The sequence below is a fragment of the Brachycentrus maculatus genome, unplaced genomic scaffold, assembly GCF_059751285.1.
Source record: "Brachycentrus maculatus isolate JH-2025_06_01 unplaced genomic scaffold, ASM5975128v1 h1tg001507l, whole genome shotgun sequence".
NCBI classification, from domain to species: domain Eukaryota; kingdom Metazoa; phylum Arthropoda; class Insecta; order Trichoptera; family Brachycentridae; genus Brachycentrus; species Brachycentrus maculatus.
In genome coordinates this window covers 974-27,902 of record NW_028282142.1, presented here as the reverse complement: position 1 = coordinate 27,902, position 26,929 = coordinate 974, and the positions used below count along the sequence as shown (strand labels likewise).

The window sequence follows — 26,929 nt, the reverse complement described above, 5'->3', positions numbered from 1 at the left end:
AATGACTAAGCCTCAACTGACAGCAAAACAAAGCTGATGGGATTCGTAATAAGAGTGATTCCACGTCGGAATATCAATAAGGGAGTTTGCACAATTGTAAAGCAAAAAAAATTACACAAATTAGAAAATTGTAAAGTTCAAGAACCGAATTTAAAAACTTCAACCCTTGCTCCTGAAAATTCGTTAAAATATCACTCACTCCTTTCAACAACGTCATATATCAAAAATTCTCAATTTTCAGTTGTTCTTATGTTTTTGTAATGCCCATAAAATGTACTGTATCCCAGTAAAAGCGGCATATTTTTAACTTAATATTTACCCGCTACAGGGCAGAAAATGTGGTTTTTGCATTTTGAAGAAAAGGTATTGTTAAATTATTATTTTTTTAAAAACTAAATATTTTTCAAATGGACAAAATAAACCTTCAGGTTTTTCCTAAAAAGATCTGTTGCACAGTAAAAAGTTCAAAAAGTGGCTTGATATTTATTTTCGACGAAAATAAATATCATATAATGTTATTATACAGACCTGAATGATGGAAGTTTAACTTCTGAAACATGTAGTCTATAATAAAACTCAAGTAGTAAAAAACGAAGTGTTTTCTTTAATCATTGTAGCATGTCTTACCACAAAGTTAATGCCGAAACAATAAATAAAATATGTTCCTATTTAATAATGGATATTAACGATGGGAACGATCCTGTTGGAATAGCAATCAAGAGTTTGTGTGTGATGCAACTTTGTTTTGTAAGTGTGTCGTATTGAAAAACGATATTTTTAAAAAACGTATTTAGTCCAAAAAGTGTCTTCCTCTACAAGAGTTTGGTTTACAGTAATTTTATTTTTATTTTTATTTTATTTAAACTTCTTGAGCAGAAAATAAATAAGGACAATAGCGGGCTTATTTCCAAAAAGCAATATCTTCCAACCAATTAAAACAGACTGGTGATATTGGTCAAAACGTTTCATAACATATAAAGCTGTTTGCAATCAGAGGGTAGATAGTAATTGAACATTACAAAAAAAAACTTTTTGATGATAATAAGGAAGGCAAAGGAAAATGGGTGTTATGGGAAGGAGGTAGAGGGAAAAACTAAGGTCGGAGGTTTAATGGACAGTCATGATTTAAATGATAGATATTAATGTCTCAGACGTTTCTTAAAAGTTGTTAGAGAAAGTGCATTTTTACAAGTAAAGATAATTCATTCCACAGTCTGGCCGCTTGGACAGAGAAGGAATTACTGAAGAATGACGTGTTATGGCAAGGAATTGAAAGTGTTTTTTCGTGGGAAGAACGGAGTGAAGGAAATTAATAAAAATACTCAAAAAAGACAGATTTTTGTATATTTATTAGGTCCTCAGATAAATCAGACAAAATTGTAGATACGAGAGCATATCTTTTATTTTTTCATATGCCGACATTTTCATATTTCATTTTTCTTTTACCGACGGGGGTCGGTCACCTACATTTATCGTACTTCATTTAAACCCATTTAGCCATCCCAATCGTACATATGGAGAACATTGACATAATCGGGATTTATAGCGTTGAGGCATTGGAGAATCCTGTACAGCCTGCCGATCCTGGTGATGCCCTTCTTCTCGTTGCAGACCGCCAAGTCTAGGGCGAACTTAGCTTGACCAAGGATATTGGTATAGTAGTTGTTGGCAGCATCTAAGTTGATAGTCCCGTCATCATTCAATATGTCGAGAGTTTTGTACACGCACATGGCGTACTTCTTCAGGACGATCCACTCACTCGAGTAGTCATTGTTCCTGAGTTGCTGGGCTAGATCCGGATTCACATTTGTGTACTCCATACATTGAATTTGAGCCTGAAACGCGTCATAGGAAGCATAACCCTGAAAAAAACAACAAAGTATTAATTATCTTTCTTAAAAGCAAATCAATTAATACAAAAATATAAAAAAAAATCCGTTACAAAAAGCCCGTAAATCTGGGAATATGTTCGTAATAGTGAGATTTTCTTCTTTTTATGTTTATCCACACCCAATGGTGCATAGATCACTGCATCGTATATATGCAGTGTTATCTTGATCGTTACTTACATGAAGGCAAATTGATTAATCTGGTTCCTTTTAAAGGCATTTTTTTTCATATATCGCTGACTCCTTTCAAGAACGTCCTATATCAAAAATCGTCGATTTTCAGTTGTGCACGTTTTCGGAATGTCCAGAAAATGTACTATATCTCAGCAAAAGCGGCATATTTTAAACTTATTATTTACCCGCTACAGGGCAATAGTATTGTTTTTGCATTTTCAAGAAAAGGTATTGTTTAATTATTTTTTTAAATATACTAAAAAAAATTCAAATGGAGAAAAAATCTTCGGGTTTTACCTAAAAAGATTTTTCACATAGTAAAAAATTCAGTAAGTGGCTTGATATGTATTTTGAATACATTGTATTATATTTTTAAACTTTAAAAACGATCTCCTGAAAAATCAAGTTTTTTGATTTATGACGTTGTTGAAAGGAGTGAGCGATATGTTAGAGTGATAAACATTTAATTTTATGTTTTGAATATTGAAAACGTTAACTTTGTCGATCATATTGATATACTATATTGAGAAATAAAAATACTTTGTTTTTTGATCTACTATATAAATAAAGATAAAAAAGTCATTTTATTTCTCAAAATAATATATTTCATTTTTACCCTAGTGGGAATCGAGCCCTGACTGCGTGGTGGGCAAACGTTAGGGCCAGTAAATTTCAAACGTGGATTAATAATATTCGAACATGTGTCCTTTTGTGGGTAAATCTCAATATATGCACATACATATATGTATATATAAATATATAAATATATATATATATATATATATATATATATATATATATATATATATATATATATATATATATATATATATATATATATATATACATAGATATATATATATATATATATATATATATATATATATATATATATATATATATATATATACATATATATATTTATATATATATATATATATATATATATATATATATATATATATATATATATATATATAAAACCAACTAAGGCTTTCATTATTTGTATAAGTACGTACATTCAATTTTTCTTAATGAAATTTACTTGAATTACTTGAAATACCAGTGGGATGTAGCAAAAAGTCATAAAGCTTGCAAATTATATAAAAAGATGATAAAATATAGATAATAAAATAAATAAACATCTTACATGTCCCAAAGCAAGCACGCTGGCAATCACCAAGGAGAGGAAAGTAGACTTCATGGTGAGTCGTTTGAAGAACTCCACAGAAGCAACTGATGATCGTTACAAGAATTTCAACGGTTTATATACGATTTTCGTGCATCAAATTAAAATAATTTCCATATTCAATAAGCTTTTTGTGATTTGAGGCAAATTAAAATAATTTATAAATGAAAATGAAAAATGTTATAATATAATTTATATTTGAAGCACTAATTTTGTGATTTTTTACAATTCTAACAAAGAAAACACACGATTTTCATGAGATGATAAATTGATAACAGTGACTTTTTGATATATATTATAGGTGTCACATCTGGAACAAAGCATTTATCAGTTTTTTAAAGGAAAAATAATGGAAGTCTGAGCACCCCAGGGCTCAAAACCTTGCATTTGGCTGGCTTGAGTGATCGCTTTATACACTTGTGTAAAGTAAAGGAGACCATTCTGCTATTTTTTTTTAAATATCCATAATGCATAAACCTTTTAAAAATTGTATATATGAACTGTTATGGAATTCAAATTCCAAAAATGGAGGCATTATAATGGTGTCGGGTTGTTGTCCCGTGGTTAGTGTCGCGGACTCTTAAGTCAGAGTTTCTCGGTTCGAACCCTTCTACCGCAATTTGATACCTATTTCCAATAATGGGCCGCTTAGGTTCACAGAAATAGTATGAAATTGAAATATTTGTGAAATAATAAAAAAACACATTATTACTCTTAAAAAAATAATAATTACTAACAACTACACTAATCAAATCAATACTTCATCGCTGACATGTTTGGTTAAAATTAGTAAAAAAATGTATATCCTAAATCATTTCCTGAATTTCTAAAGATTTTTTTTTGAAAGAAACTGATACTCGGAGACGCCAGAAAATAATTTTACATACACCAGAATATATAGATTTTTATTTTTATTGAAAAAATATTTTCATCACTTTTCTGTGTCCAATTTTTTTGTTAGTTATAATTTGGACACTTGAAATACTATGATAAATGAAAAGTTGGTCGCATTATTTTATTTGCGTCATTCCTTCTGAGATTTTTTTTGACATATTTATCAATTTTATAAGTTTACTTAAATTTCAGCAAGCGAGCTTTGTTCAGCATTATACATTATTATAATATGTTGATATTAAAAAAAAATTAAAATTATTATTCTGACAAATGTCAAATATTATAGACGTACAATGCCATTTGTAATACTTATAGGGTGATTCATTTTGCGCTAACCTGTAAATATTTTTTTCCCTTGTAGGGCCTATATATGCATATGTAGCCCTGGGCATATGTATTAGGCACCCCCTATATAATGGGTTTATGTCTTAAATACTGCGACTCTTGGAATTCTTGCAATCTTTTCGGATTTTATAGTATTTTGATGGATTTAACCTACTACTTATTACCTGCTATTATTACCCGATCTATGACAGTCAGGGCCGTGGTTTATTCAAAAACTCTCTTTTTACTAATTTCAAGGGTCAGTTTTATATGTGAAACGTTGCTATTCAGTTATTTTAATCAGTGAAAAGGTACATTTTTTGGACTTTTCGTTTCAGCTTTCTATATTTATATTATTTCGAGAAATAAAAATACTTTGTGTTCTGATCCACTCATATTTTTATTAACCAACTTGTTTCGGCAACAACCTGTTGCCCTCTTCAGGGTTTCATTTATTACTAATAATAAATGAAACCCTGAAGAGGGCAACAGGTTGTTGCCGAAACTAGTTGGTTAATAAATATGTGAGTGGATCAGAACACAAAGTATTTTTATTTCTCGAAATAATAAATCAATATGATCCACAAAGTTAATGCTATCAATATTCAAAACATTCTATATTTTATATTAAAATGCTAAAAACCGTGATTTGAGTGAAACTGAGTGGTCTAGAACAATTTTATTGAATTCAGAAGAGTGGACCCGGGTAAAAATGGCTAAAAAAAAATATTGCTCCCAGTGTGCGGTTCAAACAACAATTAAAAACTTTTTGAATCTGGCTCTTTAAAAACCGCCCAAAACTGACAGAAAAATATCCACTTCAAGTCGCAAAGCCCAAATTTTAGTTAACGAATCAATAAAAAATCGTCTTAGTAAGTGAATGCAACATAAAAAATTGACATGGATCGTGAGAAAACGTTTTCAGAAATCTAGATTACTAGTCTGCAAAGCGTGGATTAAACCATGGCTCATAACCAGGAGCCCCAAAAATCATTAAAATTAAAAAAATTATACTTCCATTTTATTTTTTCTGTTGAAGACAGAGTGGTGTGGCGCTCTATTCTCTCTGTCTCTTGATGGTTAGTTAGTTTTTTTTAGTTTTTTTATTATTATTTTTATATCAGAGACCCATAGTTTCTTCCTCGCTTTGTAGACTAGAAATCTATATTTTTAAAGACGTTTTCTCACGATGCGTGTCAATTTTTTTATGTTGCTTTCACTTTCCAGTTCAGCAGATAGCTTCAAAGACATACTAAGACGTAAGTTATAAGTTTTCTACCCTGCTTGTATAATGTTTGATTCATTTATCAGCAAGAACAAAAAAACACAAAATTTCCTACAATTTTTTGAAAAATATTTTAATTATTTAAAAAAATGTTAATATTTTTTTAATTTTTTTTATTAAATAGGTAAACTGTGCAGAATATTTTGTTCACAAAGAAACACTCTTATCTCGCAAATGACTTTTTATCAAGCCTCACTTAAAACAGGCGAAAAAGGAAAAAAACTCAGCCAAGCAAATTAGAATCGAAAATTTTTAATTTTGCTAATAGGCTTATTGTCTAGCACTGCCAAGATAAAAAAACGCACATAATATTATTATTTTGACTTTGAACATTGAACGGTGTTAAATATTTATTGTTATTATAAAAAAAAAGAGTTGAATTGTGGTCCAGTGGTTGGTGTAGCGGACTTTGAATCAGAAGCTCTAGGTTCAACTCCAATTACTTGTTCACAAAATCTGGATTATCTCCAATTACAGGAGTTATTTTCATATTATTTTTTGACATCTCATCAAAGATGAAGAAGAATATGGAAGTCTGGGCATTTACGGGGCTGACGACCGTCATAGGCTGGTTTAAGTGATCACTTTACACACGTGTAACATTCACCAATTCTACCCATTATTGACAACCACACAACTCAAATTCTTGGAAGTTCTATATAGTTCTTCCAAGAATTTGAGTAGTGTGGTTGTCAAAAATGAGTAGAATTGGTGAATGTTACACGTGTGTAAAGTGATCACTTAAACCAGCCTATGACGGTCGTCAGCCCCGTAAATGCCCAGACTTCCATATTCTTCTTCATCTTTGATGAGATGTCTAAAAACAATATGAAAATAACTCCTGTAATTGGAGATAATCCAAATTTTGTGAACAAGTATTTGGACACACTCAAAATGTTGACCAAATTATCCATGAAAGATGCAAACCAATCATCACAAAGATTGTAACCCAAGAATTAGTACACTCAACGTTGATTTTTTTTAAATGTTGAAAACATAATCCATGTTAACGGGTTGGGTACAGTGCTGAAAGGTAAAAAATTACGCTGGTAAAAATTACGCGTTTAAGGGGTTTTTTCCCGTGCCGAATGTAAAATATGTTAATCAAAACAACCGTCTTTATTATTATTCTGCAGTTAAGTATTGGAAATATTATAATATGGTTTACAATTTTCGAACATCAGAAAAAGCACATAATTTTATTAATATATGTAATAAAAATCATTTGAACTTTACATAATATTATTATATTATACATAATAATGTATTATACGGAACAAAGCTCGCTTGAAGGAAAATACGAAATATCAAAAAAATTATGCATATGTAAAAAAAAACTCCGAATGAATGACGCAAGTAAAATAAGGTGACTATCGTATCACTACTCAAATCATTTTGGGTGTTCACAATTTTTTTTCACAAAAAAATCGATACAATCAAAATACTGCCAATCTGATATGCAATAAATATCAGATATTTATTACATATGAGATTACAAATACAATTTTATTTTTATTTTTTATTTTATTTTATTGGAAGGAAGAACAACAGTTACAATATATGATACATACAGAATACAAAAAATAAAATCATGAGTACCAATTATAGTTCTTCACAACTATACATAAGAGAGGTCTATATAAAGGAAGAGACATGAGACAAGGATGGGATAAAGAGAAAAGGAGATGCCAGTGATAGGAAAAGAGAAAAGGAAAGGACAGGGAATAGAATTACTTTTTTAGGTTTATAAGATTTCGAACAGTTTAGCTTTAAATTTTGAAAGATTGGAGTAGAACATATCAAGGTGGGTACAACATTCATTAAATTTCCCACAACTTCGATAAATAAAGGAATTTTTTGAATAGTTCTTTGTTGGTGCTGGATTATAAAAGGTATGACTATGTCTATTGATTATGTCTATTGATTCTAATTGGACAATGTATCAAATATAGTTTAAAACGACTCACTGCAATACCAAACCAATTCTCAAGAGAGAAATTCATTTACAACATTTTGAGTATGTTCAAATACTTGCTAACAACTCTGGATTATCTTCAATAAAAGAGTAAATAATAAAAGAGTTTCAGTTCAACAAAAAGCTTCAACTCATCTCACCAATACATATATGTATGTCTCAAGTTCTAGTGATTCAAGAACAATGTTTCAAAATTGGTTCATATATAAGTATATATAGACTTCTAAGATCTGCTTAGTAAAAAGGTTCTTTACATCTCACCAATAGATGTTTCTAGTGAAGTTCTAGTGATTCAAGAACAAGGTTTCTAAATTGGTTCATATATACAGAACTTCCAAGAATTTGAGTAGTGTGGTTGTCAATAATGGGTACAATTTGTGAATGTTACAGGTGTGTAAAGTGATCACTTAAACTAGCCTATGATAGTCGTCAGCTCCGTAAATTCTCAGACCTCCATATTCTTCTTCATGTTTGATGAGATGTCAAAAAATGATATAAAAAAACTACTATAATTGGAGATAATCCAGATTTTTGGACGCACTCAAAATATTGTAAATATTTATTTTCAATTGGTCTGGGTGCTATACCACTTCATCTTTGATGAGATGTCAAAAAATTATAAGAAAAATTCATCATCGCAATATACGAGGATGCAATTAAATTCATAAATAAATGGTAAAATAAATAAATAAATAATTCAATAATAAAAACTCCCCAATGTGAATAAATATAAGGTGATGCGTTTCGACTCGACAAATAATTTGAAATAGTGTAAACCAATATTGTATTTCACAAATAAATTATTATTTAGACGATTGTGAATATTTTTTACAGGCACGCGTATTGAGAAGGAAAAATCACCAATCACATTATCATGAAAAAAAACTCATTAATAATGCTTAAAAATCGTATATAAACCATGGAAATTAGTGGAATTGTCATCAGTTGCTTCTGCGGAGTTCTTCCAACAGTTCACCATGAAGTCTACTCTATTTTTCTTGTTGATTGCCAGCGTGGTTGCTGTGGGATATGTAAGATATTTAATTATTCTTATTTTTCTATTGAGAACATTAACTTTAAAGTGATTCAAGTTTACATGTTTTATTTCGAGAAATAAAAATACTTTGTGTTCTGATCCACTCACATTTTTATTAACCAACTAGTTTCGGCAACAACCTGTTGCCCTCTTCAGGGTTTCATTTATTACTATTAGTAATAAATGAAACCCTGAAGAGGGCAACAGGTTGTTGCCGAAACTAGTTGGTTAATAAAAATATGAGTGGATCAGAACACAAAGTATTTTTATTTCTCGAAATAATATATCAATATGATCCACAAAGTTAATGCTTTCAATATTCAAAACAAGTTTATATGAATCACGTATCGTTCTTCCCTTTTTTTATATGAGAGCATTAATTCCTGAAAACTGCATTTATGCATTGGTCTTAGGTCCTTTCGCATACCGGTAAGGTTTTCTATGTATTAGTCAAGGGATAGGTGAAGTATTTATTTTCCACAAACGCCCAGAGGGCTTTTACAAGTAAAAAATTAAGTTACAAAAAATATAGAGTTGTTATAAGTATAAGATAATAACGTTTTGAATATTGAAAGCATTAATTTTGTGGATCATATTGATATATTATTTTAATAAATAAAAAGTCTTTGTTTTTTGATCCACTCACATTTTTATTAACAACCAACTAGTTTCAAACCAACTAGTTAGAAACAAGTTAGTTCAACCAACTAGTAAGAAACCCAATAACTTGTACACTGACAGTGACTTGATATTTCTTTTTAATACATTTTATTATATTCTTAAGCTTTAAAAACGATCTCCTGAAAAATCAGGTTTTTGATGTACGACGTTGTTGAAAAGAGTGAGCGATATGGTGTCAAACGTTTAGATCAATATCACTAGTCTGTTTTTGGTTGGTTGGAAGATATTGTTTTTGAGCAATAAGCCCGCCATGTACTTATTTCTTTTCTGTACATGTAGTTTAAATAAAATAAATTTATTTGATTTTTGAAAGCAAGTGTTTATTTTTCAGGGTGCGACTTCACCCGAAGCATATTACACTCAGGAATTTTGTATGAGGTACACAAATGTCAATCCTGATCTAGCGGAGCAACTCAGAAATCATGACTACTCGAGTGAGAGCTTTATCTTGAAGATGTACGTCATGTGCGTGCACAAAACTCTCAACATGTTGAACGATGACGGGACTATCAACTTCGCGGCTGCTAACAGTTATTATTACAGCATAACTGGTTCAACTCAGTTCGGCTTAGACTTGGCTGTCTGCAATGAGAAAAAAGCCTTGACCAGAATCGGCAAGCTGTACAGGATTCTCCAATGCCTCAACGCCAAAAATCCTAATTACATCACTATACTGGATCACATTGGGGGTTAAGATAATTAGATGTTTCAGGGAATGAAGTTGTTTTACTAAAAAAAAATATTTCGGATAAATTTTACTCTCGTTTACGTACCAGTATGTAATAATGTGTAAACATATTGTTTTTTCATATGAGAAATAAAAGAAATATGAAATTAATATTTTTTTATGTTCAAAAAACACCACGCCGCTTCATCGCAAGGGCAGACAGAGAAAATAGAACGTCACACCACTCTGCCTTTGCAAACATTCTTCATCTGTTTCGTAGTCATGCATTTATTCATATACATATACCCACCGAATCAGTAACTCCTGGCCTGACCTCTTTTAATTATTTGACACACTGATCATGATCTAAAAAGAAAAGTGCATGAATTCTGCATACTGCCAGTGAACACATATGCACTTAATGCAGAAAATCTCAAGTGCACACAGCGATCCATGGGAATACCCATGCTTAATTTTAGCCTAAGGGATCAAATAAAAATGAATAAACCAGGAAAAAAACCAAGGTAGGGGACATCATGGATTTTGTGGCAAAACTCAAATAGCAGTGAGCAGGACATACAGCAAGACAGGAACCCACAAGATGGACCCCAAGAATTTTACGATGGAGACCTTGGGAGAACAAAAGAGGTGTCGGAAGACCCAAAAAGAGATGGTCCGACGACATAGTCGCTGTGGGGGGTAGAAACTGGCTGCAAGCAGCAACCGACCGGAGGAAATGGAAAGAAGGGGAAGAGGCTTATATCCAGCAGTAGAAGACAAGGGCTCATGAAGAAGAAGAAGAAATAAATTATAATTATAACAAAAAGACACAAGAAAAGTAAAAATACAGGATATAAGAAAAGTAAAAATAGTTGTAGGAAATAAAAAGAAATGAGGAATGATCCCATTTTTGAAATTGTCTCAACTTGATATAACACATATATATGGAAATTTGATCATCCCAGATCTTAAATCTACTCACCTTCTTCATGTACCATAGTGCAACACAGTTTTTTCACAAAATACCACCCTTAATAGAATCATAGACTCATACAACAAGACATTTAATGACATCGATATTTTCCGGAAAAGTGTTGCTATAATAAAAAAAGAGGTTAGTAGAAAGTTGTCATACTCTGTTTACTCTCCACCAATAACCTAGTTATGTTATATGTGGAGGGTAAACGGTGCATGACAATTTTTTTTCTGTATAAATAATGAATATGTATATGTGTGTATATATATATATACATATATATATATATATATATATATATATATATATATATATATATATATATATATATATATATATATATATGTGTGTGTATGTATGCGTATGTATATGTATGTGTGTATATTTATAAATATATTTTAAACTTCTTACCCAGAAAAAAAAATCCTTTGACCACCCTCATTAATTCCTCTCCTTTCCTTCTCCTTCCTGCTAAATCTTTTATTTTATATAATACCCTTTTTTTTGTTTTTTTTTGTTTGTTTAATATCTGAATGTTTTTTAATAGTTTTTAAACATGATTGTGGAATTGTTTAATTGGCTTTTTTTAAACGTAACTATTTTCTGTCAATGTAATGTAATGTTTATTATTGTTAATGTAACTATTGTTTTATTTAATTTTTTTTAAAATGTAAGCTGTACAATAAAAAAAAATAATTAAGTCCTGGCGTTTGGCTGGCATAAGTGATCACCTACACTTGTGTAACGTTTACCATTCTGCCCATTATTGGAGATCCATATTGCACTATTTCTTAAAACTTGATCTTATATCCTACCGAATACCGGTAACGTTTTCCATATATTCATGAATTGTGTCACCTACTTTCAAAATCCGCCAGATCCATGTAAGCCGAATTTACAAAAAAAATGCAAAATTCTCCGGGTAACATTTATGTTTCAAAGATTTGTCTATCATTTGATAAAATGTTATGAAATAGACAATTTTCCCAATATTTTTGGATTTTTTTCAGTGTAACGTTCACCATTCTGCTCATTATTGAAGATCCATATTGCACTAACTCTTAAAACTTGATCTGATACCCTACCGAATACCGGTGACGTTTTCCATATATTCATGAATTGTGTCGCCTACTTTCAAAATCCGCCAGATCCATGTAAGCCGAATTTACAAAAAATGCAAAATTCTCCGGGTAACATTTATGTTTCAAAGATTTGTCTATCATTTGATAAAATGTTATGAAATAGACAATTTTCCCATTTTTTTGGATTTTTTTCAGTATCTCAAAAAAAGGGATACAAACCAATAATGACGTCATCTTAATTTTCGACCTATCCCCGCTCTCTGATTGGCCGATATGGTTCAGAAGGCATGTTTCGTGAAGATAGCGGAATTTGAAATACAACGCCGTTTTTAAGTATATAAATATTTAAAAAAATAAAACTCACAATTGGCATTACGGCAGAGTATTTATTTTAAAATCTTATAAATTTGGATCTGGCGGATTTTGAAGTAGGCGAAAAAATTATGGCCTATTGCTACGCCATCTGGTGAGCAATGAGTGAAGTATTCAGCTCATTCGTTTCAAACATGCATAGGTGAAATTCATCCGAATTACTACTACTACTACTACCACCATCACGCCGTTTCCCCGCAGGGGTGGGCAGAAAGGATGGAACGCCACACTCTTCTGTCCTGACATACACTCCTCGCCTCCTTCACATCCATACATCTAGTCATTCGTGTCAGATTTTTGACACCACCAGATTTTAAGTGGCAGTGCCAAGTCTTTTTCGGTTTTCTTCGTTCTGTTTTCCCGCTCACAATCGCCACAAATATTTTCTTAGTCATTCTCCCTTTATTCATTCGCTCCACATGTCTATACCACAGTAATGAACTCTTCCTAATCTTTTCGATTATCCCACAGGTGATTATTTATCAATAATTATCTGATTTTTTTTGACATCTCATCTAAGTTGACGAAGAATATGGAAGTATTGGCATTTACGGGGCTGACGACCGTCATAGGCTGATTTAAGTGATCACTTTACACACGTTTAACATTCACCAATTCTACCCATTATTGACAACCACACTACTCAAATTCTTGAAAGTTCTATATATATGAACCAATTTTGAAATATTATTCTTGAATCACTAGAACTTCACCAGAGACATATATTGGTGAGATGAAAAGAAGCTTTTTACTTAGCAGAAACTCTTTTATTAGTATGTGAGGTCCGAATCCTGGATTATAATCACACACATGAGAAACGCCAGAAAATATCATTTTCATTTTTAACATTTAAGCTTATAAATTGACCAGATAATTTATTTACAACATTTTGAGTGTCTCTTTCAAAAAAAAAAATTATGCAACTGTCAAATCGTAATAATTTTATTTTCGATTTCATAATTTTAATGGGATAATTTTATTATTATTTTAATAACGGATGATGGAATGATTTTCCGAAACCGGCAGTCACAAAAAAGAGTTTGAAAAAAAAGTGATACTACACGAAGTAAACAATGGACAGTAAGGAGAGTGTTTTACCAAAACAAATATTTTTATAAATTCAGTTCTATAACAAAAATATATTTTTTTTTAAATATTACTACTACGTTCTATGGGATCTTATTTATTGATTTGGGGTTTTATTTGTAGAAGAATACACGATTTAAAATACAAAAATCTAATTATGTCATGTAAGATCAACTTATTTGTTTATTTTATTTTCAATTAAGGTTGATTATGCCCTAACAAGGCGAAACAATGGTCACGATGTTTTGTTGTTGATTTTTTTTTTAATAAAATGATGAAACAGGTAGATGATTTCGTGTATTTGGGTAGTATGTTTTCTAGGGATGGTAAGATTGATAAAGACATAGAAAGGAGAGTGAATGCTGGGAACAAAGTAAATGGTGCACTAGCACTATCAGAGGAAGCTTAACTGGCAGTGCACAACGGAGTCCTGGATCCAACTCTAATGTATGGAAGTGAAACATGGAGTTGGCAAAAGAAGGATGAAAGTAGACTGAATGTAGTCGAAATGCGATCTCTCAGAAGAATGTGCCAACCGTCGTCAACCCCGTAAATGCCCAGACTTCCATATTCTTCTTCATCTTTGATGAGATGTTAAAAAATAATAGCATAGGTTGTATTGAAATTTGCAATCAGGTTTTCGAATTTCATAAATTAATTCATACACGTATATGTATGAATTAATTTATGAGTTACGTAGCGGTTCTCAGTATGTGAAATAGTCCGAGGTTTGGATCTTACAAATAAAAGAGTCTCTGCGTAATAAAAGCTTTCCTCATTCCAACATAGATAGCTGTTATGAAGTCATGTGTACTGTGTTATCGTAAGCCTTGCAAATGGCCGGACCTCCATATTTTTCTTCGTTTTTGTTGAAATTTCAACTAAAAATCTCTAGTTTTTTTGTTGAATTTTCAACAAAGACGGTGATGAAAATGGAAATCAGATATCGAGTTGTCAAAAAATAATATGAACTCCCATAATTTTAGATAATCCAGATTTGTCAATAAGTATTCAGACACACATAAAATGTTGTAGGATATGTATGAATGTGGAAGAGGTCAATGATGTTTTTAAAGATTAAGTGCTGTGGCATTGTATTATCTCTGCTCACCCTTGCTGGGAAACGGCGTGATTATTTTTTTAAAAAATAAAATAAAACAATTTTCGTAAGCGAATATTTTTATTCCCAAATAATAAACAATATGTGCGTGTATTATTATAAATGGTACTCGTATGTATAATAATTGATATATATTATACAAAATAATTTTTAAGAAAATCAAATTCATCTTAATCGCCGTAATGATCCAGCACTGTGATATAACCAAAATCTAGGACGTTGAGGCATTGGAGAATCCTGTACAGCCTGCCTATTTTGGTGATGGCCTTCCGTTCGTTGCAGACGGCCAAGTCTACAGCGAACTTAGCGCTGCCAAGAAAATTGTAATAATATTGACTGGCTACGGTGAAGTTGATAGTTCCATCATTGTTCAACATGTTCAGGGTTTTGTACACGCACATGACGTACATCTTCAAGATGAAGCTCTCACTCGAGTAGTTATGATCTCTGAGTTGCTCCGCGAGGTCTGGGTTGACTTTAGTGTATCTTGCGCAGGCGTCTTGGGTCAAAAACGCTTGGTATGAAGCAGAACCCTTAAAATCAAACACTTAGAGTCAATAATCATATCAAATAATACAAAACAAAAATCAGTCGAAAACATTCTTATCAAAATCTTAAAAGAGGTACGTATGAATGAGGTGTCGTGGATAAAACTTCTTCTCATTCTTCGTTTTCTCTTAATGTAGATCTTATGGCCTGTTTTTAAGGAGGGATTAGCCTCCTGCGATGTGAATTCCCGCCTGTCAATCCATTTTTTAGTGGTCCACCTTGGAGTTAGCCATGCAGTGCAATGTGGGGGAGTCTGGATGGTTCCATTCTCCCCAAAGTCAGTAATCAAATCAAATAATGCAAAAATCTAACACAGTTGAAATCATTCTTATCGAGATCTTAAAAGATGTGCGTATTAATGCGATGTCGTAGGTAATTCTTAATTTTTTTTAAGCATTTCAATATCTTCATTTTTTTTGTCTGTATGAAGGTTGTCAAAGTTCTTAGTTCCCAAATATTATTGTTTTTAAAACTCCGCCAAGATGGATTGGAATAATAATAATAATGATAATATAACCCTTATCCGCACACCAATGGTGCAAAGGGCACTGTGTCTTATAAACGCAGTGTTATCATGATCGTTTTACACATGAAGGAAAGGTGATCAGCCCTCCGCTTCAGGTAATATTGAATATGTCATGAATAGTCCATGGTAATATTGAATAAATATTACAGTGAAAACATTACTTATATTTATTTTTACCCCCTTGGGAATCGAACTCCAGAACGGTAGCCGAGCGTGCTGACCATTACTCTACGGAGTCGGATTGGAATAAAGCCAGATATAATGTCATTGCAAGTTGCAAAATAATTAACGGTTTTAGTGTGTCCAAATACTTGTAGCCTCTAACGCTTTTAAGGTATTCATTCATTTTATAAAATACAATAATACAGGTGGAATATGTGAAGATGTCAAAATATGATTTACAACATTTTGAGTGTGTCCAAGTACTTGTTTACAAAATCTGGATTATCTCCAATTACAGGAGTTATTTTCATATTATTTTTTAGATAATCCAGGATTTAGACCTCATATACTTATATAAGAGTTTCTGCTTGGTAAGAAGCTTCTTTACATCTCATATTATTTTTGACATCTCATCAAAGATGAAGAAGAATATGGAAGTCTGGGCATTTACGAAGCGGACGACCCCTCATAGGCTGGTTTGAGTGATGTTACACGTGTGTAAAGTGATCACTTAACCAGCCTATGACGGTCTTCAGCCGCGTAAATGCTAAGACTTCCATATTCTTCTTCATCTTTGATGAGATGTCAAAAAATAGTAAAAAGAAGTTCATGTCGCCGTTGGTTTTTCTTTTTAGAAAAATAAAATAATATAAATAAATAACTCACATGTCCCAAAGCAAGCACGCTGGCAATCACTAAGCAGAGGAGAGTAGTCTTCATGGTGAGCTGATAGAAGAACTCCACAGCAGGAACTGATGATAATTCCACGAATTTCCATGGTTTATATACGATTTTTAAGCATAAAATTATCGGGATTTTCATACCTAATGAGCTTTTTCATGCCTGTGCGATCTTTTTTTTTTCACAGTCAATACGCGCGTTTATAAAAAGCAATGATAACAGTATTAGATTTACTGGTTCTATAAATACTGCATTATTATAAAAATTATTAACACACAAATACTAGTAAATGCGCAATCTTAGTGATTGATTTAGGCTTTCATTTGTGGAACTCCTATATTTTTAAATATCAACATCAAACACTGATTTTTAGGGTCTACCAAGTAATTTCATGAATTGTCACTTCATTTTGATTTTGGTAAAATGTATTCGTATTGAATTTAAATTTTACTTAGTAACTACTTATACCACTTTTGTCCGCCTCCATAGTGTTATAGTCAGCACGCTCGGCTACCGTTCTGGACTCCCGCGTACTAATTTCCCTGGACTGGTACCTTAAACGGGGGGCTGATCACCTTTCCTTCATGGGTTAGCGATCAAAATAACTATGCAGTGATTTTTGAACCATTGGGGAGCTGATAAGGGTTCGAAGAAGAAATATGCTACTTCTTTACATCTATTGTGACTCGTATTTCAACATCATTTTTGGCATTAAAAAATGATGCATTAAAAAATCATGATCGAAACACCATCTGCATATCTATTGTGATATTAAAAAGTAGTGGTATAATTACTAAGTAAAACCTAAATTCAAAATGCATATATTATTTTTATTTTAGTTAAACAATGCCTTAACAAGGCGAAACAATGGTTGCGAATTTTTATATTGTATTTTCATTACATATATATATATATACAGTATCTACTCAATGAATTAGGGCCACGCAGAATTTCGCGCAATTTCTCAATTCAAACAGGAATAACTCAGAGAAAACCTTGAATAAAACAACATTGAATTTTATTTACACATGAACACTTTATTACGCTTAAATTATGCATATATTTTGATATAAATATAGTTAGTATTTAGTATTTCCACCTTTGGCAGAAATAACTGCCTCAATTCTTTTTGGCATACTTAAAATGCACTGTTTTATCATGTTTTTTATTTCTTCGTCTTCTGACCAAATTTTTTGAATATTTTTTTTAGACAGTCTACTGTCGGATTTAGAAATGAGTATACCTTATTTTTTAACATGCTCCATACGTTTTCTATAGGATTAAGGTCCGGAGAATTTCCAGGCCAGGGGAGCAAAGGCAGATTTTTGTTAGACAAAAATTTTATTATTGATTTAGCCCGGTGGCAAGGTACCCCATCCTGCATGAAGGTGTATGGACCTTCTGTTGGGTCGAGTGTATGGTAGAAGGGCAATAAAATTCGTTCGAGGACCTGCTTATAGGAATTTTGGTTCATTGTTCCTTCCACGAAAAACAACGGCCCAGGTAAATTGTTAATAATACATGACCATATCATTGTTGCAGGGGGGTGTTTGATAACTTTTACCACACAGGCCTCATTGTAACGTTCCATTGGTGTTCTCATGACGAATCGACGGCTCTCTGTCACGGCTTCTAACCGGCACTCATCACTAAAGATGACCTGAAAAATAATGAAAATTTAAGTTTAATTCAAATATATAAGTTTATTTACTAAAACGATATGTTGAAAATTCAATTTAAATAAATACCTTTTTCCAATCATCTACCGAGTAATTTCGATGTAGCCTGGCCCATTTTAATCGATCCGCTTTCATTCGTGGTGTCAATTTTGGTACTTTTACAGGGCGCCTGCATTTCAGATTTACTTCGTAAAGACGTCGCCTCAGTGTTGATACCGATATATTTATACCCTCTTCTTCCGATTTTATTTTTAATGTTTTTGCTGATGCTCTACGGTTTTCTAAGGTACTTTGAATGATTTTTCGATCAGTCCTCGGTGTTGTTTTTCTAATCCTACGACAGTTCTTTCGCCGATTGCTGGTGGCGGGTGACTGATTTTTTATTGATTTTGAAATTCTGTCCACTGTTTGACGAGAAACGTTTTCTTTTTTTGAAATTTCTCTATTAGATAGTATTTCTAATTTCAGTAGCACTATAACACTAGACTTTTTTTCCTCAGAAATGTCTTTACTTTTTCCCATTTTGTCCTTTTCAAAAAAAACACTTGTGTTTACAATTTTTTTTATACTTTATGAACTAAAATTAAAAATTAAGTTTTTTTCACAAGACACGATAACTATATAACCTCTCTGAACAAAACAAGAACCAGAACTCAAGAAACTTCACTAATAAATGAGATAGGACTATTTTTTGAACTTTCAACTATCTGTCTACCTGTGCTAATTAGGGACCTTTCTCAGAAAAAGGGTTTGAAATTTTGTAAAGGCTTAAATAATCCAGGTATATTTTACATAATATTGAAGGTAATATACATGATATTAGATGTCAATAGAAAACTTAAAGTATTTATGTAAAATAAATATAATAATCCAAATGATTTCAGAGTATTCAAAAAAATAATGGGTGGCCCTAATTCATTGAGTAGATACTGTATATATATATATATATATATATATATATATATATATATATATATATATATATATATATATATATATATATATATATATATATATATATATATATATATAAATATATATATATATATAAATATATATATATATATATATATATATATATATATATATATATATATATATATATATATATATATATATATATATATATATATATATATATATATATATATATATATATATATATATATATATATATATATATATATATATATATATATATATATATATATATATATATATATATATATATATATTTATATGCATTCATTTAAAAATTCATAAACATTATTTACATATATTTATTGCAAAGACCCACCAAGCCACCTTGTGTGTCTTGTAGGTGAAGTTCTTTTTACAAAGGTTTCTTTAAAAAATTTTTTTATCTTTTTTACATACACAAAAAAGAAAGAAAAAAAAGTAATGATAATTATTCCTAAAAAAAGGTTTAATCTTAATATAAATTCAAACTTAACAGGAAATTTATAGAATGGAATATTAAATATGTGATATAAATATGAATGGAATCTTTATTTTATATTATTTAAAGAAAAAAAAAGTTTGTTTTATTTTCGGCATCTGTTGTATTTTTGGCGAGAAAGAAGATAATTTTTGGGTTAGAATTTAGGGAACAGTTTCATATATTCCGTTACAGAATGATCTAATGATAAAGATGATATTTTTTGTTTTAATTTTAAATTTACTGAATGAAATTGTATATATATATATATTTAAGTTGTTGTGTAGATAATATGCAGTTTGGCTTATTGCTAGAAAGCAATACCTTCCAACTACCAAAAATAGGCTTGTATACTGGTTTGAACACAATAATGTTTCAGGTGTATTTTGGAAGGAATAAAAATTTATGATGGACTAAACTCCTGTAATGTCGATTACCAGCTGTCAATCCATCTCTTTGATGGTCTGCCCGGGAGTCATCTACCTTGGGGTTGGTTATTTAGTGCAAGTCTGGATTGGTTCCATTCTCCTCACATGCGCATACCATTGTCTTCATATTCGATCTCGCATATTTCTCTTATCCTGGTGTTCCTTATTCTGTCTTGTAGACTCTTGCCATATATGCTCCTTAGAGGCTTCTTTCTGACACTCCAACGAGTAGAACAAACTGCAAACAAAGTTCCTACGCTATATTTATCATTCATCAACTTTGGTCAACGATGAATGTGGGAATTTTGATATATTCTCCTCGACATTGCTAGCACCGAGATCGCTTATATAGTAAGTCAACATTCATAATAATTTTCCAATAATAAAATGAAAAATCTTCTCCGTAACGATAATTTAAATCTGTAGCTCAGACAAAGAATAATCAAATGTAATATGTGATTAGTTTTTCTTTATGGCGTCGAGGCATGGACCCTCAAGGTTAATAAAATTAACCATTGGAGGCTCTTGAAATGTGGATCCACCGAAGGATGTGGAAAATATCGTGGCCTGACATGATTTCTGTCTGTCTGCTGTGCTGGTCGGGGCTGTGGGCGTCTGTGTACTAGTCAGCATCGGGTAGGAGTCGAATCTAGCTGACTAATTGAACTAAATACTAATCCCTTTCACTGCATGCACCGGGGTACTTCTAGAAAATTTGGTGGTGGATTCAAAAACTTGTATGTATTTAGATTGGCAGTGAAAGCTTTTATATGTAAATTCACAGTAAAATCGGGATACAAATTAATATTGTTTCACATTTTCAATAAATTTCGCAACTTAGTTTAAAAAATTGCTTAGCAAGAGCAGATCTGTCAGGAAGCCTAGATGCTTCTGTATCAGATCTGGGCATGCGGTAGCACAGCTTTCAATGGCCTGACATTATAAAAAAAAGTTGAAGTACTGCGTAGAGCAAATGCACAGCTAGAATTGTTCACAGCAATCAAGCTACGTAAAACTTGGTATTTTGGTCATATGATGAGAGGTGAAAAGTATGCTATCCTACAACTGGTAATAAAAAGGGAAGATTGAGGGTTCCAGAGGGGTTGGAAGGCAGCTTTCCTTGCTTCGGAACATTTCAGAGTGGACCTGGATGAGAGATGTCGCTCACTCCTTTCAAGAACTTCATAAATCAAAAATTGTCAATTTTCAGTTGTGCATGTTTTCGGAATGCCCAGAAAATGTACTATATCCCAGCAAAAGAGGCATATTTTTATCTTAATATTTACCCGCTACAGGGCAGAAAGTGTTGTTTGTGCATTTTTAAGAAAATGTATTGTTTATTTTTATTTTTAAATATACTAAATATTTTTCAAATGGAGAAAAAACATTCAGGTTTTACCTAAAAATATGTGTTGCACAGTAAAAAGTTCAGTAAGTTGCTTGATATTTATTTTTAATACGTTGTATCATATTTTCAAACTTTAAAAACGATCTCCTGAAAAATCAAGTATTTTGATTTATGACGTTCTTGAAAGGAGTGAGCGATGTGTAGGAGCTGTTTCGTGCTGCCCAGGACAGACAAAAATTCTCCCGAGTGATCAACGTCGGGGAGGACACATGAAGAAGAAGAATTTCCAAGGAAAATGTTCGAAATAATCGCAGAATAAATGTAATCACCTACTCCGATACTGTCCGAATTGTTGATATAACAAACATTCGTACTGTACGATAATGTACGAACACGTAGATATGTGTAGTACGTCAGATATTTTGCATTGAAATCATAGATGTATTTATAGATCTACGCGTAAAAATGGATGTATTATAATAAAAAAGGAATTCGTCAATTTTTTTACATGAAAAAACATATTGAATATGTAAATCCTCATAATTTAAGGTTTAAAAATCGTATATAAACCATGGAAATTCGTGAAATAATCATCAGTTCCTGCTGCGTTCTTCCAACTACTCATCATGAAGACTACTCTCCTCTTCTTAGTGATTGCCAGCGTGGTTGCTTTGGGACATGTAAGATATTTATTTATTTAATATTTTAACAAAATTAAAGATTTTTAAAATATTCATAGTATTTATATTATGGTATCAGTCAGTTTTACTTTTTAATATTTAAAAAATGTATGTAATGTTTGTATACAACAAAAAAATATATATTGGCCAAACTGCGAGAAGTCTTAGAATTAGAATTAGAGAACATCGTAGTGGACTAACGAGTAATTATTTTTCAGAATTTGCAAATCATATCATGGAAGCTAACCACTCATTTGACTCTCATACACTTAAATTATTACACTCTGTTACAAATAAAGGTAGAGTCATGAATAATTTAGAAAATTAAGAAATACATACAATTTTTAATTCAGATAAAAACAATAATTAATAATATACTGTTTCAAAATACGTCACCATTATTATCAATGTTTCCTTTTACAAAAATGTTGTTCCTTAACCCCCCTACCTATATTTATAAACCTATATATACACCTAAATATATTTTTATTCGTTAGTTTTAATTTGTACCAGAAGATAAAAACAATTGTCGTTTTCGAAACTAGTCGTAAATAAAAATAAAACTCGATAATGTGGATTATTCAACTGTTTCATTTTAATAAAATTTGTAGACTCACTGAGATTTTTGTAAACAGGTTTCGAGACGTAGTCTCTTTGCAAGGACAATCCCTTCGTGAATATATTTTTTTCAATTGAATTTTTATTTATTTTGTAAAATTACATTTTTTATACAATTTCTACATAAAACAGTCTTATTATTTTTGTTATCTTTAATCTTTTGCTGTGTATATCATACCATATTCTACTTTATACAATTTCTACATAAAACAGTCTTATTATTTTTGTTATCTTTAATCTTTCGATGTGTATATCATACCATATTCTACTTTAATTTGAAGTGATTTAATACGATTTCTTAGATTAAAGTTTTGTGCTGACATTTCTTGGTGGAACTGCATTTAATAGAATAAACTAACAACTATTTAGTTTTTTGCACATTAATTTTATTTGACCAGCAACTGGGTTTCGTCGTTACCGACATAGTCTAGTGATGTCGGTTGTGACGAAACCCGGTTGCTGGTCAAATAAAATTAATGTAGAAAAAACTACAAAGTTTTTATCTTATTTTATAAATATAAATCGCAAGTGGTTAAAAACAAACGTCTTTATTTAAGATTTGATCATGTTTTACTACAAAGTAAATGCCAAAAAAAACAATATGAACCAATTTAGAAACCTTGTTCTTGAATCACTAGAACTTCACTAGAGACATCTATTGGTGAGATGTAAAGAAGCTTTTTAGTAAGCAGAAACTCTTATATATTAGTATGTGAGGTCCGAATCCTGGATTATAATCACACACATGAGAAACGCCAGAAAATACCATTTTCATTTTTATTATTTCAGCTTATAATTTCACCAGATAATTTATTTACAACATTTTGAGTGTGTCCAAATACTTGATCACAAAATCTGGATTATCTCCAATTACAGGAGTTATTTTCATATTATTTTCTGACATCTCATCAAAGATGAAGAAGAATATGGTCTGGGCATTTACGGGGCTGACGACCGAAAATGCCCAGACTTATAAATACACAAGTAAACGATTTTTCCGTTGAATAAAATCCATAATCCCTTTTAACTGTGACTGCTTATTAACATAAAAAATAAAGCCATTAAAATATCTTGTTTTTTTTTAAAAAAGTAGATAGTGTTTTAGTATTAATCAAATTTATAAACAAGCGGTTAGCTTCGAAACCGGTAGACATTATGATAAAGTTGTAATAAAATATTAATTAAAACAATAAAATTAAGAAAGGTGTGTTGAGATGGTTTGGACATGTGGAACGTATGAGTGAGGAAAGAACGGTTTAACAAATTTTATGAGGGGAATGTAGTTCGAAAAAGAAGCAGAGGAAGACCGAGGAAAACTTGGCACAATCAAGTTTGTCAAATACTTGAAAGCGGCAGCGTCAGGAGTCGTAATAATCGTCGGGTATGTATGAGGAGATGCATGAATGTGGAAGACAGAGTGGTGTGGCGTTCGATTCTCTCTGCCTACCCTTGCGGGGAAGCAGAGGGAATCGAATGCGGCGCGATGGTTAGTTAGTTTGTTAGTTAAAATACTTTTTGTGATTTAAACAAAGCTATATTTAAATTAATAAAGAAATGGAAAATCACAATGTAAGTGCTTCAAATATAAATTATAAACAAATTCTAATAATAAACTACTTTTCATTTAAATAAAACAAGTTATTCTAAATACGTTATACGTTATACGTAAAACGTGATGCGCACTACGTGAATGTGTTACATTATACATAGTAATTGATGCGTAGTTCATAATGAATACGTAATGTGCGCATCACGTGTTCGTCACGAACTACGCATTTAGTGCGTTTTACGTAAAACGTAATACGAAATAGAATAAATTAATATAAACTAGTAATAACGTAATTTTTGACGTCATTTCGACTAACCCATATTTGCTAAATTTATCTATTTTTTTTTTAGTTAGCTTATATTAGTCCGACTCCGTCAGCACGCTCGGCTACCGTTCTGGAGGTCCCGGGCTCGATTCCCAGGGGGGTCAATAAAATAAAAGTGATTTTTTTCACTAACTAACTAACTAACTAACCATCACGCCGCTTCCCCGCAGTGGTAGGCAGAGAGAATCGAACGCCACACCACTCTGTCTTTGCAAACATTCTTTGCCTCTTCTACATTCATGCATCTCCTCATACATACCCGACGATTATTACGACTCCTGACCCGGCCGCTTTCAAGTATTTGACATACCTGATTGTGCCAAGTTTTTCACTCCTATATTTATTCCATATTACCCTGGACTGGTACCTGAAGCGGAGGACTGATCACCTTTCCTTCATGTGTAAACGATCAAGATAACACTGCGTTTGTATGATGCAGTGCCCTATGCACCATTGGGGTGCGGATAAGGGTTTGAAATGAAAATATTACAATTAATATTTTTTTTTAAACTTAATTTATATCATATAAATATATTCGTAATTATATCTTCTGATAGTCAACAAAATATTAAAAAAATCTTTATACATTCAGGAATCTCATATAATTTATTTTCAAACCCTTGTACATTATACAATTTTGGGACTTCGATTTTTTTCAAAAATAGCAGTTTATTTTATCCTTATTTCTAGTACGGTAAGTATTTTCTCGTAAAAATATTTAGGTAATTTTCGTTAAAAATACAAGCATTAGTATTATAAGAAACATAAGTATTATAAACCAGTCTCTATTTTATAAAAAATATCTCCTATATTATAAATTGATTCGGCATTAACTTTGTGGATGATATGATTATTTTATTAAAATTAAACACTTGATTAATCCACTTAATCGAGTTTTATTTTTATTTACGACTAGTTTCGAAAACGACAATTGTTTTTATCTTCTGGTACAAATTAAAACATTAAGTTTTAATTTGTACCAGAAGATGAAAACAATTGTCGTTTTCGAAACTAGTCGTAAATAAAAATAAAACTCGATTAAGTGGATTATTCAAGTGTTTAATTTTAATAAAATAATTATCTCCTTACAAAGTGTGGTGGTCTCTTAGAACGTTTGGCTCCATTCTAAGAGACCGGGGTTCGACTTACTGGGTGGTCAAAATAAATATAAGCAATTAAAAAAATATTGACAAGATTTTGAGTGTGTCCAAATACTTGTTCACAAAATCTGGATTATCTCCAATTACAGGAGTTAATTACAGCCTATGACGGTCGTCAGCCCCGTAAATGCCCAGACTTCCATATTCTTCTTCATCTTTGATGAGATGTCAATTAAAAGAGCTTAAGGTAGTGGTTAAAAATAAAGTGGAGAATCACAAAGTTATTGCATCAAATATAAATAATAAAATATTAATGCCTTACTGTTTTCTTTTTAGGGTTCAGCCAGCTATGGCGCGTTTCTGGCTCAAGATGCCTGCGCTAATCAATACAACGTCAATCCAGTTCTAGCGCAGAAGCTCAGAAACCACGACTACTCGAATGAAAGCTTCATCGTGAAGTTGTACGTTATGTGCGTGCACAAGACCCTCGACATGGTGAACAAGGATGGAACTATCAACTTCGTCGTGGCCAGTGTGTATTATGGCAACCTCCTCGGCACCCCTAAGTTCGGAGTAGACTTGGCCCTCTGCAACGAACGGAAGGCCTTCACCAAAATAGGCAGGCTGTACAGGATTCTCCAATGCCTGAACGACATCAATCCTGCTTACATCACGGTGCTGGATGAATACGATGATTGAATTCGATTAAGTTACAAAAATACCCTTGTATAAAGTATGTACCAGTACGTTATATATGTACTTATTGTCTATTTTACTAAGCGCCAATAAAATTACTACGGCAAACATATGTTTCGCAAATCACTCACGCTTTTTAATTTTACCCTAGTGTTTTGAAAATGAATTACGAAATAAACGAAACCCTGTAATCCAGTGCTCTGCCACCTTTTCTTACCTACGACATACTAAAATTCTTAGTATTCCGCGACACACCAAAAGCTTAAGTACATAGACCATTAAAAAATTATTTCATTAAAGTAATTATTATCCGCATCCGTAGTGTTATGGTCAGCACTCTCATCTACCGTTCTGGAGGTCCCGGGTTCGATTTCCAGGGAAGGGGTGAAATAAATATTAA

The 26,929-nt window shown here is 31.7% G+C and overlaps 4 protein-coding genes across 4 annotated transcripts; 2 read left to right on the top strand and 2 right to left on the bottom strand.

Moving 5' to 3' along the window:
- Positions 1-1,330: 1,330 nt before the first annotated feature.
- LOC148298909 (uncharacterized) lies at positions 1,331-3,304 on the bottom strand. The gene is made up of 2 exons (XM_088276540.1): positions 3,214-3,304; positions 1,331-1,862 (listed from the first exon to the last, which is right to left on the bottom strand). Exons 1-2 carry the CDS (start codon positions 3,265-3,267, stop codon positions 1,494-1,496), a joined length of 423 nt encoding a protein of 140 aa, XP_088132666.1. The 5' UTR covers positions 3,268-3,304; the 3' UTR covers positions 1,331-1,493.
- A 5,387-nt stretch (positions 3,305-8,691) lies between these two features.
- Positions 8,692-10,189, top strand: LOC148298908 (uncharacterized). Its single transcript, XM_088276537.1, has 2 exons — positions 8,692-8,761; positions 9,779-10,189. The coding sequence occupies exons 1-2, from the start codon at positions 8,708-8,710 to the stop codon at positions 10,139-10,141; spliced, it is 417 nt and encodes a 138-aa protein (XP_088132663.1). The 5' UTR covers positions 8,692-8,707; the 3' UTR covers positions 10,142-10,189.
- Positions 10,190-14,797: 4,608 nt separating this feature from the next.
- Positions 14,798-16,738, bottom strand: LOC148298907 (uncharacterized). Its single transcript, XM_088276541.1, has 2 exons — positions 16,654-16,738; positions 14,798-15,283 (listed from the first exon to the last, which is right to left on the bottom strand). The coding sequence occupies exons 1-2, from the start codon at positions 16,705-16,707 to the stop codon at positions 14,921-14,923; spliced, it is 417 nt and encodes a 138-aa protein (XP_088132667.1). The 5' UTR covers positions 16,708-16,738; the 3' UTR covers positions 14,798-14,920.
- Positions 16,739-22,159: 5,421 nt separating this feature from the next.
- On the top strand, positions 22,160-26,655 carry LOC148298906 (uncharacterized). Its single transcript, XM_088276542.1, has 2 exons — positions 22,160-22,241; positions 26,170-26,655. Exons 1-2 carry the CDS (start codon positions 22,188-22,190, stop codon positions 26,530-26,532), a joined length of 417 nt encoding a protein of 138 aa, XP_088132668.1. The 5' UTR covers positions 22,160-22,187; the 3' UTR covers positions 26,533-26,655.
- The last annotated feature ends 274 nt before the right edge of the window (positions 26,656-26,929 follow it).